The sequence below is a fragment of the Oncorhynchus masou genome, chromosome 31, assembly GCF_036934945.1.
Source record: "Oncorhynchus masou masou isolate Uvic2021 chromosome 31, UVic_Omas_1.1, whole genome shotgun sequence".
NCBI lineage: Eukaryota > Metazoa > Chordata > Actinopteri > Salmoniformes > Salmonidae > Oncorhynchus > Oncorhynchus masou.
Genome location: NC_088242.1, coordinates 91,414,449 through 91,429,421, shown reverse-complemented (window position 1 = coordinate 91,429,421; position 14,973 = coordinate 91,414,449). Strand labels below are relative to the sequence as shown.

Below are 14,973 nucleotides of genomic sequence, written 5' to 3'. Positions count from 1 at the left end.
CAGCCTTATTCTAAAATGGATTTTTTTTTAAATGTTTCCCTACACACTACCCCATAATGACAAAGCAAAAACAGGTTTTAGGCATTTTTGCCAATGTATTAAATTTAAAAAAACACTCCTTATTTACTTTGCTATGAGACTTGAAATTGAATTCAGGTGAGTCTTGTTTTCATTGAGCAACTTGATGTTTCTACAACTTGATTGGAGTTCACCTGTGGTAAATTCAATTGGTTGGATATGATTTGGCACACATGTCTATATAAGGTGTCACAGTTGACATTGCATGTCAGAGCAAAAAACCAATTGAATTGTCCCTAGAGATAGGATTGTGTCGAGGCACAGATCTGGGGAAGGGTACCAAAACATTTCTGCAGCATTGAAGGTTCCAAAGAACACAGTGGCCTCCATCATTCTTAAATGGAAGACACTTCCTAGAGCTGGCCGCCCAGCCAAGCAGCAATCAGGGGAGTAGAGCCTTGGTCATGACCAAGAACCCGGGAGGTGACAGAGCTCCAGAGTTCCTCTGTGGAGATGTGAGAACCTTCCAGAAGGACAGCCATCTCTGCAGCATTCCACCAATCAGGCCTTTATGGTAGAGTGGCTAGACGGAAGCCACTCCTCAGTAAAGGGCACATGATAACCTGCTTGGGGTTTGCCAAAAGGAGCCTAAAGGACTCTCAGACCACGAGAAACAAGGTTCTCTGGTCTGATGAAACCAAGATTGAACTCTTTGGCCTCAATACCAAGTGTCACATCTGGAGAAAACCTGGAACCATCTTTACGGTGAAGCATGGTGGTGGCAGCATCATGCTGAGGGAATGTTTTTTTATCTGCAGGGACCGGGAGAATAGTCAGGATCGAGGGAAAGGTGAACGGAGCAAAGTACAGAGAGATCCTTGATGAAAACCTGCTCCAGAGTGCTCAGGACCTGAGACTGGAGCTCAAGTTCACCTTCCAACAGGACAATGACCCGAAGCACACAGCCAAGACAACGCAGGAGTAGCTTCGGGAACAGTCTCCGAATGTCCTTGAGTGGCCCAGCCAGAGCCCGGACTTGAACCCAATCGAACCTCTCTGGAGAGACCTGAACATAGCTGTGCAGCAACGCTCCCCATCCAACCTGACATGGCTTGAGAGTATCTGCAGAGAAGAATAGGAGAAACTCCCCAAATACAGGTGTGCCAAACTTGTAGCGTCATATCCAAGAAGACTTGATTCTGTAATCGCTGCCAAAGGTGCTTCAACAAAGTACTGGGTAAAGGATCATTATGGGGTATTGTGTGTAGATTGATGAGGGTGAAATGTAATTCATTTTAGAATAAGGCTGTAGCGTAATAATATCGATAAAGTTAAGGGGTCTGAGTACTTTCTGAATGCACTGTACATAATGGTTTTTCATATATGCTGTATAGGGTGTCTACCCACTCTGCCAGAGTGGGTGAAAACACGCTTTGGTGATGATATTTTACTTCCTTGTGCTATAAAATAGATTTTACAAAGACACATAATTCGTGTTCGGAATCATTCAGTTGTATCTTTCTCTAACATTTGAATTAACAGTAGATCCAAAAAGTCGGATTTCGTAACTTAATACATCCGATAATAAATACAGAGCTCTGTTGAGTGGTTCAGCATTCTTGCAGCTACTTTTGAGGATTTTACCTGTAGTGTTGCTCGTCTTCAAAGCTGTTTCTGCAGTTTGCAAAAAGCTCATTTAGCGTTTTTGTTTTAACTAGGCAAATCTGTTAAGAACTAATTCTTATTTACAATGGCGGCTTACAACGGCCAAACCCGGGTGACGCTGGGCCAGTTGTGCGCCGCCCTATGGCACTCCCATTCATGGCCAGTTGTGATACAGGGGGATTCGAACCAGGGCGTCTGTAGTGACGCCTCTAGTACTGAGATGTCGTGCCTTAGACCGCTGTGCCACTCGGGTTCGTGCAACACGAGTTGAATTAAATGTAAAAGGAAAATGAAAAGCTTGTACAGTCGATGCTCTGTTGACATTTCAGAGATACGCATGTTTTTGTTGAGAAATCTTTGAAAAATAACATGAATTTCACATTTTAATATGAAAAGCGTTTACTAAAATATGAAAATACTTCATGTCACGTCTCAAAATCCTTATCTATGTTGTTTTATGACCGACGGATTGGAGAATAAAGATGACGAGTTCAATGGGAAAGTGAGCCTGTCAGGTAACCTTTTACTCTTGATCAGAATCCACTTTAGCTGACACAACACACTGCAATTTTCCTTATGTTGACAACTTTTTCTCTGTGGTCTCCATTGATTTAGTCACCCTAATACAAACCTGTGGTCTCCATTGATTTAGTCACCCTAATTCTGGCCATCCTACAGGGGTAAAAACTCCAATAACTTAACAGATTATAATAGAGACATGAGGTTTGGACCATTGGTTTTCATCGACATTTGTACTCTGAAGGACCGAGTTTCATTCTACTGTGCCAGTCTTTCTCTTGTGCATTTGTATGCTGTCGGTAATATTCTTCTTTCTTGTGTTAGAACGATCCATGTATAGTTTTTTGAAAGTTCAGTGCTTGACCTTCCATTCTGTAACTTCATCTGTGGAATATGAATATAGGCTACTGCTATTCGGACATATGAGGATATTTCCGTTGCTTTTTCATCTCACGCTTCTCCATGTTTTTTTCTTAAAGAAGCCTTGTGCTGCATTCATGACATAATCCTCTTCAGCTTCTGAACCATGACACTGTTTTGCATCCATTTCTGTTCTCTTCTCAGTTCATCCATTTTGTGTTGTTCCTCTCCTCTCAAGGGCTCTTACACGGTTGTCTCCATGTTCAGTGGAGTAGTCCTGCTTTTTTTAATGTTGTTTTACTCTTTTCAACCTTTCACACTGTTGAACTCCGGTGACTTTAAGAGGAACATGTTTCAGTCTACAGCAGTGGTCCCAAACATGGAAAAACATTATCATAGATCAACTTGATTCCTGAGTTGGGGTCAATTTTGTCTCAACTCAGCCAATGTTTATTTGTATTTTAAGTGAATGAGTTTGATATATAATTTCTATTAATTACCTGAATGGACTGAGATAAAACACATGGACCCCAACCCTGCTTCAGACATTTTTGGAAAGTCTCTCAATATAAACAGTTGCCTCAGTTTTTGGATGTACTGTTCATTGGGCAGCTAAAACCAAGGGAGAGGGATGAGTTGAGGATCATTGGACTGTGTCTTTGCTCATCTTCCCCTGGGCTTCAGCAAGCTTCCTGCTCCATCCCTGACAGATCACTCATTCCCTGCTAGGGGATGCAACATTCTGCTACTGTAACTTTTCCCATTTTCCCAGAAATGGTGGTTGGAAGATTCACAGATTTCCTGCTTATTCCCTTCTGGTTCTGTCAAATCTTCCAACTGGGATTTCTGAAAAACCTAGGGCTGTTAATAATGGTACTGGAATTTTAAAACCCTCTTCCCTGTGTAGCTTGATTTATCATCATCCCACAATTTTTGCGGTGATGATATTACATTTTTTTTTATATCTGCAATTATTTTAGTAAGTTTATCCGAAATTCAATAATGTCTCCACATCTACATTATCCTAAAACCTGTTGAATATTAAGACCGTTTTTCAGAGTGTTCTTGTGTCATTTTCATTGCGTCGAATAGCATGATCATTGTGTAAGTTGGTAGGCATCAGTTGTTTTAGTATTATTATTACTATATTACTATTTTAATATATATTTTTTAATTTAACTAGGCAAGTGAGTTAAGAACAAATTCTTATTTTCAATGACGGTCTAGGAACAGTGGGTTTAACTGCCTTGTTCAGGGGCAGAACGACAGATTTGTACCTTGTCAGCTCGGGGGTTTGAACTTACAACCTTTCGGTTACTAGTCCAACGCTCTAACCACTAGGCTACCCCGCCGCCCCATAAAAGCCATAGCAGTGGACAATATGGAAGACTGCTAAGAAACTGTACAGAATCTTACCCACTTGTGCCACTGGCTGCGAGACACTGGTTGTGGTATCTGTTGCCTCTTCCACTTTCAGTCTCCTGACTGTTCTGGAGTCTGTGACAGAGCCTGACTGTTGGGTACCGCTGATGGTGGCAAGATATAGTCCTAGACATAGATTCAGTCACAGAATTTTGACCATAGAGGTCCTATGATGATGACCCTGTGGGCATAGATTGGGCATAGACAACCCGAAGCCTGATTGGTTGGGTTAGTGTGTTGCTTGAATGACGGGTACAGTACGTTGTGTTGACGGCTGTGTTGCTCCTGCCTCTCTCTCACTGTGACGTCCCTCAGGGTCTGCTCGACGAGCTCTTTCTCATACAGCAGCAGATCCAGCAGGCTGAGGAGGAGGTCAGACAGGCCTCCACAGCCAATAACACACAGCCAAGCCCAGAGCCCACCCACAGCCTACCCCTGCGCCTGTCTCCACCGCCGCCTCCACCTCTGAGCCTGCCGCCGCGCCAGATACCCGAGCCAATCCCAACCAGCTCCCCGAGCCCCAGCCCCCTCGGCAGAAAGGCAAGGTGAAGGACCTACCCCCCCGCCCCACACCAACACCCAGCACTCACCTGTAGAAGCCCCCGTCTGAACGTAAACGGTAGAACCGCACCCAAAGCCACCCACCTTCCTCAAGAAGGACAAACCCCCTGCCGTTCAAATTTAGACTAATGGAAATTTGCCCGGGTAATCCTATAAGTGTACTGTTTATGAAATTGGTGGATGGAATTGCTATGGTCATATGTCGTTTGGATTGGTAGCATTGAGCAAGCCGAGAGCTCTTTTTTTAGCTCACTTATGAAAAGTGGACAAGAAAGCACTGTCGTGTACTGTATTCAACCTCTGGTCATTGTTGATTTCTCCCAGTCTTTTTATAGCCAAGGCTATATGCTACGAACAACAGATCGTATTGTGTAGTGCTAGTTTCCAGTCACTGAATACAATGCAGTGATAAGTAGCAATTATTTAATTAACCGCATCTTTTGTGTCACTTTGCCCAAAATGTTCTTGTCAGTTTATTTGATTCTGGGCTAGCTGTTTTTGTATTATTAAGGTAGTCTACATATGCTAGTTAGCCTATATTGTGTTAGTTAGCCTACATAGCACAATTTGCCATCTTGCTTCATTCAGCCTGCTCAAACATAGTACCCTGCCATCTCCCTTAATCTTCCTCTTAGTTTGAACGAGGCATTGAAGGAATTATCATCCATCCTTATGGTATCCGTCAGGGCAGTGTGCCGGGACACACTATTTTGTGTTCCACTGGTGGAATGGCATGTCTGATGCCTGGCAATCTCAGAATCCGCTCATGCCAATTCAGTACCACAGTAACATAGCCCTGGCTCCCTCTCTCATGTAAACCGCTGGACTGCGACCAAACGATCCTCCCATAACACTCCACTAACCTACACTGCATGGAGTGGAGTGATACACAGCACACCATGCAGCAGGGAACTTATGGAATAATTCTGGATATCAGCTATACAGTGAAATCTAATTGAATTGTAGTCCTAGATCAGGACAAGATCAGATCAGGGACTGGATCAGGATCGGGACTAGATCAGATCAGGATCGGGACTAGATCAGATCAGGATCGGGACTAGATCAGATCAGGATCGGGACTAGATCAGGATCGGGACTAGATCAGATCAGGATCGGGACTAGATCAGATCAGGACATGTCTAGATCATGATATAGGAATCAATACTAGATCTTTCTTCTTAGTTCCGTAATGAGAATGCTGTTTTCCCATAGTTAGTTCGTAAGTTATCCCGTAGTTAGTTAGTAGTTAGCACAATCACCTTAGCTGCAGTCCCTGTCTTTCGTCTGTGTGTACAGTATGTACAGTACCAGTCTAAAGTTTGGACACACATACTCATTCCAGGGTTGTTCTTTATTTGTACTATTTTCTACATTGTAGAATAACAGTGAAGACATCAAAACTATGAAATAACACATTAGAGTTAACTGGCTCTCAAGATCTAGTCCCGATTCAATAACTGCACCTCAGATTGCAGCGCAAATCAATGCTTCACAGAGTTCAAGTAACAGACACATCTCAACATCGACTGTTCAGAGGAGACTGTGTGAATCAGACCTTCATGGTCAAATTGCTGCAAAAAAAACACTGCTGAAAGACACCAATAAGAAGAAGAGACTTGCTTGGGCCAAGAAACACGAGCAATGGACATGAGACCTGTGGAAATCTGTCCTTTGGTCTGATGAGTCCATATTTGAGATTTTTGGTTCAAACCAATGTCTTTGTGAGATGCAGAATGGATGATCTCTGCATGTGTGGTTCCCACCGTGAAGCATGGAAGAGGAGGTGTGGGGGTGCATTGCTGGTGACACTGTCAGTGATTTAATTAGAATACAAGGCACACTTAACCAGCATGGCTGGATGGCTGGTTTTTCAACAGGACAATGACCCAAACACACCTCCAGGCTGTGTAAGGGCTATTTGACCAAGAAGGTGAGTGATGGAGTGATGCATCAGATGACCTGGCTCCACAATCACCTGATCTCAACCCAATTGAGATGGTTTGGGATGAGTTGGACCGCAAAGTGAAGGAAAAGCAACCAAAAATTGCTCAGCATATGTGGGAACTCCTTCAAGATAGTTGGAAAAGCATTCCAGGTGAAGCTGGTTGAGAGAATTCCAAGAGTGTGCAAAGCTGTCATCAAGGCAAAGGGTGTCTACTTTGAAGAATACAGAATATTAAATATATATTTTGATTTAACACTTTTTTTTTTTGGTTACTACATGATTCCATGTGTTATTTCATAGTTTTGACGTTGTCACTATTATTCTACAATGTAGAAAATAGTTCAAATAAAGAAAAACCCTGGAATGAGTATGTGTGTCCAAACTTTTGACTGGTATGTGTTATTTCATGGTTTTGATGTCTTCACTATTAATTTACAATGTAGAACCCTTGAATGAGTAGGTGTTCTAAAGCTGTTGACTGGTACTGTATGTGTGTGTACTCTGTGTGTGTACCGTATGTGTGTGTGTAATCTCCTGTCCCTCCTTGCCGTCCCTATCCATCCACTCATTGGCGCTCGGTCTCCCTCTGTCTGGTTTGTGATCTCTTTCTCTCAATAATGCAGTGCAGGTGTGGAACTGTTCATTATTGGAGGCTGCCGAAGCCATGTGAATCATCATGGAGTAATATTCTGGATAATGATCTCTTTTGATTGACGATTGCGATAATGCAGCTGTCTTTTCCAGGGTTGGATTTGACTTGTGCCTGTGTGATTTTTTTTTTTTGCACTGTGATTCACCTGTAATACAGATTAACACCAAACAAATGAGTACAACCTGGAATGGAATCAGTTATCCCCCTTTTTTTGCCTTGACTTGTCTTTCCTCCACTGTGGTGCCCGCTGATCTCTGTCATGTGCATGTTGGCTGTCTGTCATGATGCTAGTTGTCTCAGCGGGTTTGGACTGGATCACAATGTCCCAGACTTGTGAGAGCGAGGTTTAATAAACCTGCTCGCTCTGTGACTGATCTGTGTGTCTCTAGTCTTCAGACAAGGAGAAGGTGGACCAGCTTCAAGAGGAACTGCTCCGAACTCAGGTACAGCACAATATGGTCCGTATCCTTCCATGTCCAAAGTGGAACACATTTACACAGTAAAAATCCAATTTAATTTGGTCAAGGGACCGAATGGTCCATTCCTTTCCTCCAGTCGATTCCTCATATTATACCACATTGACATTGTAAAGTCAGGTTAGAAAACATCAGTTTTACTTTGATAAATCGACTGAATTAAAGAGAGAATTTGTTGTTAAAGATGAAGTCTTCTGTCTCTCTGTTGTCCTCAGGTCAAGTACCAGCGCATGCTGGAGAGACTGGAGAGGGAGAACAAGGACCTGAGGAAAGTGGTGCTGCAGAAAGATGAGAAGGGTATCCACCAGAGGAAAGTCAAGGTGAGTGAGTCACGCACACACACACACACGTACACACACAGACACACGTACCGACACACGTACACACCAGGGTTGTGCATGTGAGTAAAAGTTCATCAAGAAATTTGTTTTGAAACATTATTTTATAGTCTCTGCAGTAAAAAGACTAATTCTCCCATCAGGCATTGCTCTTAAGTGTTCTTCCATCTATATTCCTTCTCCAGAAGTCTCTAATTGACATGTACTCTGAGGTGCTGGACATCCTCTCAGACTTCGACTCTAACTACAACACCCAGGACCATCTACCCAGGGTAAGGAACAACAAGTGGCTCATGGCTTTCTGGAAATGCAATCAAATTATGGAGACGTTATTGTGAACCCTTTGTGTACTGTATACTGTACTGCCAGAAATACATTGTTTCCTGTTGGAAAGGCATTGTTGTAAAATGGTAGGTCTCTATCTATCACACCTATGTCATCTAATCCCTCCCCTCTACCACCCCATTAATCTGTCCTTTCCCTCTCTCCACTCTCTCCACTCTCTCCACTCTCTCCACTCTCTTCACTCTCTCCACTCTCTCCACTCTCTCCTCTCTCTCCTCTCTCCTCTACTCTAGGTGGTGGTGGTGGGAGACCAGAGTGCAGGGAAGACCAGTGTGTTGGAGATGATCGCCCAGGCTAGGATCTTCCCCCGGGGCTCTGGAGAAATGATGACCCGCTCTCCTGTCAAGGTATAGGAACTCATTTACTGGACTACTTCAGCCCCTCAAGACACCTACCTTCCTCCGCTGTAGCTGTAAAGATATCAAAGATGTAGCCAGCGTTTTACCTTTGGTATTTGGTATTTTATTAGGATCCCCATTAGTTGTTGCAAAATCAGCAGCTACTCTTCCTGGGTTCCACACAAAACATGAAACATGACAATACAGAACATTAATAGACAAGAACAGCTCAAGGACAGAACTACATACATTTGATGCAGAAGTGTTGATTTATTTATATATATATACAATTTAGTCATTTAGCAGATGCCATCCAGAGCGACTTACATGAGCATTTAGGGTGAAGTGCCTTGCTCAAGGGCATAGACAGATATTTTACAGAGTCGGCTCGGGGATTCGAACCAGTGACCTTTCGGGTTACTGACCCAATGCTCTTAACCGCTAGGCTACCTGCCGACCCAATTTATGTTCTTATTTTAAAGGGGCAATCTGGGATTTGGCACATCCATTTTGGGATTTGATATATAGCCATTATTCTTGAAGAATATAGCTTATTAAGTGGTGGGATGACCGCTTTGTTTGTCCAGACTTGTCTTACTACTGTGGCTCCGCCTTGGTGGATTTCTTCTGTAGGTTTGCACTGTTTCATATGGGACGTTGTAGTCCACAGTTTGAGTGGTGTAATGAGGCCTGTGTGGGCAGCGTTACTCACATTGTGCTTTTGGACTGGGGACTTTGTGTACTGTAAAAAATGTTTGTTTTTTTCATTGCATTTTGCCACCTGCGTCTCTCCTCTACTAGGTGACGCTGAGCGAGGGACCTCACCACGTGGCCATGTTCAAGGACAGCAGTCGAGAGTTTGACCTGGGAAAAGAGGAGGATGTAAGTTTAACCCACAGCATAGAGGAGCGGGGCGTTCTCTCTCCCACCATGGAATCAGCCTCTCACCAGGATGTTCATTGGAGTTCATTCACACCGCTTCACTTTGTTGATTGGTTCATTCACACCGCTCCACTTTGTTGATTGGTTCATTCATATCGTGAACCATTGATCCTCTCCTCCCTGTAGCTGGCTGCCCTGCGACATGAGATTGAGCTGAGGATGAGGAAGAGTGTCAAGGAGGGACAGACAGTCAGCCCTGAGGTGAGGACAGAACTCCCCATTGCTCCACATCTTCTGCCTTCTGCCTGCGTCCCCAATGTCCCCCTGTAGATCCCTAATGTCCCCCTGTAGATCCCGTCCGTAGCCTATTTGATTTATGTGACCTTTTATTTAAGTAGGCAAGTCAGTTTAGAACAAGTTCTTATTTACAACGACGGCCTACACCGGCCAAACCCGGACGATGCTGGGCCAATTGTGCACCGCCCTATGGGACTCCCAATCACGGCCGGTTGTGATACAGCCTGGATTCGAACCAGGGTCTGTAGTGACGCCTCTAGCACTGAGATGCCATGTCTTAGACCTCTGCGCCACTCAGGAGCCCCCTATATAGTGTACTACTTTTGATATAATAGTAGGTCTCTGTTCAAAAGGAGTGGTCAAAAGTAGTGCACTAGACTAGTGAATAAGGTGCTATTTGGGTCTCTAACAGCTATATAATGAAAGCTCACTAGTACTCAGCGTTGTACCAGCTCTGTGTCGATCCCTGACTGTTTGTAGTGCTAAATGTTTTTCCTTTCTCCTGTGGGACAGACGATCTCTCTGAGTGTCAAAGGACCAGGCATCCAGAGGATGGTGCTAGTAGACCTACCAGGAGTCATCAGTGTGAGTACTTCACTCACTCACGCACATGCAGAAACACACACACGCGCGTATGAAAACAGTGACCGTACAGTAGTAGGAGCAGTGATGTTGTGTGTTCCTCTCAGACTGTGACAGCAGGCATGGCAGCAGACACCAAGGAGACCATTTTCAGCATCAGTAAGAACTACATGCAGAACCCCAATGCCATCATCCTCTGTATCCAGGGTGAGTCAACACTGCAGTCAACACTGCAGTCAACTTCCTCTGACCAAACAGAACATCCTCTCCCTCTTTACTCCCTCGCCTCCACTTTGATCCTCTGTTCGCTTCGGTCTCCTCTCCTCCGCTTCTGTGTCCTCTTGTCTCTTCTCCTTTCCTCTACCTGACCTGCTGTTTTCTTACCCTTTATCTCTCTGGTCCTCAGATGGGTCAGTGGATGCAGAGCGCAGCATCGTCACGGACCTGGTCAGTCAGATGGACCCGCAGGGGAAGAGGACCATCTTTGTCCTGACCAAAGTCGACCTAGCAGAGAAGAACCTGGCCAGCCCTAACCGGGTGAGATATAAACTCGCACACCCGCCACGACACGGCATCACACCCGCCACGACACGGCATCACACCCGCCACGACACATGCATCACACCCGCCACGACACATGCATCACACCCGCCACGACACATGCATCACACCCGCCACGACACATGCATCACACCCGCCACGACACATGCATCACACCCGCCACGACACGGCATCACACCCGCCACGACACATGCATCACACCCGCCACGACACGGCATCACACCCGCCACGACACATGCATCACACCCGCCACGACACGGCATCACACCCGCCACGACACGGCATCACACCCGCCACGACACGGCATCACACCCGCCACGACACATGCATCACACCCGCCACGACACATTACATTTACATTTAAGTCATTTGGCAGACGCTCTTATCCAGAGCGACTTACAAATTGGTGAATTCACCTTATGACATCCAGTGGAACAGCCACTTTACAATAGTGCATCTAAATCATTTAAGGGGGGTGAGAAGGATTACTTTATCCTATCCTAGGTATTCCTTAAAGAGGTGGGGTTTCAGGTGTCTCCGGAAGGTGGTGATTGACTCCGCTGTCCTGGCGTCGTGAGGGAGTTTGTTCCACCATTGGGGGGCCAGAGCAGCGAATAGTTTTGACTGGGCTGAGCGGGAACTGTACTTCCTCAGTGGTAGGGAGGCGAGCAGGCCAGAGGTGGATGAACGCAGTGCCCTTGTTTGGGTGTAGGGCCTGATCAGAGCCTGGAGGTACTGCGGTGCCGTTCCCCTCACAGCTCCGTAGGCAAGCACCATGGTCTTGTAGCGGATGCGAGCTTCAACTGGAAGCCAGTGGAGAGAGCGGATGAGCGGGGTGACGTGAGAGAACTTGGGAAGGTTGAACACCAGACGGGCTGCGGCGTTCTGGATGAGTTGTAGGGGTTTAATGGCACAGGCAGGGAGCCCAGCCAACAGCGAGTTGCAGTAATCCAGACGGGAGATGACAAGTGCCTGGATTAGGACCTGCGCCGCTTCCTGTGTGAGGTAGGGTCGTACTCTGCGGATGTTGTAGAGCATGAACCTACAGGAACGGGCCACCGCCTTGATGTTAGTTGAAAACGACAGGGTGTTGTCCAGGATCACGCCAAGGTTCTTAGCGCTCTGGGAGGAGGACACAATGGAGTTGTCAACCGTGATGGCGAGATCATGGAACGGGCAGTCCTTCCCCGGGAGGAAGAGCAGCTCCGTCTTGCCGAGGTTCAGCTTGAGGTGGTGATCCGTCATCCACACTGATATGTCTGCCAGACATGCAGAGATGCGATTCGCCACCTGGTCATCAGAAGGGGGAAAGGAGAAGATTAATTGTGTGTCGTCTGCATAGCAATGATAGGAGAGACCATGTGAGGTTATGACAGAGCCAAGTGACTTGGTGTATAGCGAGAATAGGAGAGGGCCTAGAACAGAGCCCTGGGGGACACCAGTGGTGAGAGCGCGTGGCGAGGAGACAGATTTTCGCCACGCCACCTGGTAGGAGCGACCTGTCAGGTAGGACGCAATCCAAGCGTGGGCCGCGCCGGAGATGCCCAACTCGGAGAGGGTGGAGAGGAGGATCTGATGGTTCACAGTATCGAAGGCAGCCGATAGGTCTAGAAGGATGAGAGCAGAGGAGAGAGAGTTAGCTTTAGCAGTGCGGAGCGCCTCCGTGATACAGAGAAGAGCAGTCACATCACACCCGCCACGACACGGCATCACACCCGCCACGACACATGCATCACACCCGCCACGACACGGCATCACACCCGCCACGACACGGCATCACACCCGCCACGACACATGCATCACACCCGCCACGACACATGCATCACACCCGCCACGACACATGCATCACACCCGCCACGACACGGCATCACACCCGCCACGACACGGCATCACACCCGCCACGACACATGCATCACACCCGCCACGACACGACATCACACCCGCCACGACACATGCATCACACACGCTCAAGACGTTTTGCAACGGGAAGTTCAACTGACAACCGTGGTCAAGGTAATCCCAATGAGCATGGACGATATACATTTGACAAGTTAAAATGGTCTGAGAACTATTATATCCCTCCGTAGCCACAAAGGGGGTAGCCTTTCATTAGTTGTAAAAGCTGAATAGTACACTCAAACAGTCACGAGGTACAGACTGAATGAAATCTAAAGCCTTCTCATCTGGGATTTTATTCATGTGTTTTCCCCCTACAGATTCAACAGATTGTTGAAGGAAAGTTGTTCCCTATGAAAGCCTTGGGTTACTTTGCTGTGGTGACTGGGAAAGGTAAGATGCACTCCCCTTTCAACCCATCAGATCTTATTTAAATCAAACTAGGCTACACATGTAACTCAAATCTATACGTTTCTAAGGAAGCATTCAAACAACAGAACTATCTTAAACGCATCTAAAAAGACAGGACTGTTCACTTCAACATGTTCTGTTGTTTTTATGCTTCCTTAGAAAAGTAAAGAATTGAGGTACATGTGTAGCCTACGAGAGAACGCATGGCTGGCGTTGAGAATGTGTGTGTTGTTTATCGATGTCAAACATTTTAACAAAAAGGCAGGAGAGCAGGAGAGTAACAATTCTAGCCAGAATAACCTACAGTTTTTTGGCAAACTCCCAAGTCCTCTGACAATACGAGTCACATGCGTAACAGGTGCTGCGCTGTTTGAGCAAGAAAACAAGAAGTGCTGTGCATATATAGTATTTCATATGAATGACCAAAATGTATCTACTTTCACAGTGAATACTTTTGTTTAGAGGCTTTTTTTTGTGCCGATGAATGGAAGTTGAAAATGGCCAAAAGAGTTTAATTCCATGTGCAATCGTCCCTAGGCCTATTTTAATGAAACTCTGGCTGTAGATATAGGCAGTAGATCGCAGGGCATCTCCGATTTTCCCTCTAAGCTAAACTTTTTGGAGATTGAAAAAGTTCACTTTCTCATCTATAAACACATCTCAAGTGCAGGTGCTCTGTCCAGCGGCTCAAAATAGCAGAACAGATGGCATTTTCATTAGGACAGACAGTTTAAAAATTATTGGGACACCAACACATTTGGCAGCCAAGCACGAGTTATCAGTGTTGCTTATTATTGTCTAGACTTGTTGAGGTATCTTCACGCCTAAAATAAAAACCTCCAGGCTTCCATTATAAGAAAAAAAAAATATATATATATATATATATCAATTAAAAATGGAATTCCAGGGGCTAGTTTGGAAAGCCTCTTCCCGTGTGAATGGTTCTCTGGAATAACGGACATGCTGGGGTAATAATAACACAAAGTTCTATAGTCATACTTGTCCCGTGGTCAGGCCTTAGACTCACATCAGTGATTCATTGTCCCCTCTTCTTTAGGCAGTGCCGGGGAAAGCATTGACTCCATCAAAGACTACGAAGAGGACTTCTTCCAGAACTCCAGACTACTGAGGTGGGTGTCCTGACTCCCTGCCAACTAGACTACTCAGGTGGGTGTCCTCACTCCCTGCCATCTAGACTACTCAGGTGGGTGTCCTGACTCCCTGCCATCTAGACTACTCAGGTGGGTGTCCTGACTCCCTGCCATCTAGACTACTCAGGTGGGTGTCCTGACTCCCTGCCATCTAGACTACTGAGGTGGGTGTCCTGACTCCCTGCCATCTAGACTACTCAGGTGGGTGTCCTCACTCCCTGCCATCTAGACTACTCAGGTGGGTGTCCTGACTCCCTGCCATCTAGACTACTCAGGTGGGTGTCCTCACTCCCTGCCATCTAGACTACTCAGGTGGGTGTCCTGACTCCCTGCCATCTAGACTACTCAGGTGGGTGTCCTGACTCCCTGCCATCTAGACTACTCAGGTGGGTGTCCTGACTCCCTGCCATCTAGACTACTCAGGTGGGTGTCCTGACTCCCTGCCATCTAGACTACTCAGGTGGGTGTCCTCACTCCCTGCCAACTAGACTACTCAGGTGGGTGTCCTGACTCCCTGCCATCTAGACTACTCAGGTGGGTGTCCTGACTCCCTG

General features: G+C 46.0%; 1 protein-coding gene across 4 annotated transcripts in view; it reads left to right on the top strand.

Moving 5' to 3' along the window:
* LOC135524746 (dynamin-like 120 kDa protein, mitochondrial) overlaps positions 1–14,973 on the top strand; it is an 88,557-nt gene that overhangs the window by 11,366 nt on the left and 62,218 nt on the right. For 3 of the 4 annotated variants that reach the window (XM_064952536.1, XM_064952535.1, XM_064952534.1), the window contains 11 exons: positions 7,532–7,585; positions 7,834–7,938; positions 8,142–8,228; positions 8,535–8,648; positions 9,441–9,521; positions 9,708–9,782; positions 10,332–10,403; positions 10,508–10,607; positions 10,807–10,937; positions 13,178–13,250; positions 14,326–14,398. In XM_064952536.1, coding sequence (XP_064808608.1) covers positions 7,532–7,585; positions 7,834–7,938; positions 8,142–8,228; positions 8,535–8,648; positions 9,441–9,521; positions 9,708–9,782; positions 10,332–10,403; positions 10,508–10,607; positions 10,807–10,937; positions 13,178–13,250; positions 14,326–14,398 — 965 coding nt within the window. Of the gene's footprint in view, positions 1–4,299; positions 4,525–7,531; positions 7,586–7,833; positions 7,939–8,141; positions 8,229–8,534; positions 8,649–9,440; positions 9,522–9,707; positions 9,783–10,331; positions 10,404–10,507; positions 10,608–10,806; positions 10,938–13,177; positions 13,251–14,325; positions 14,399–14,973 lie in introns of all 4 variants that reach the window. The other variant, XM_064952537.1, reaches the window with a different exon arrangement.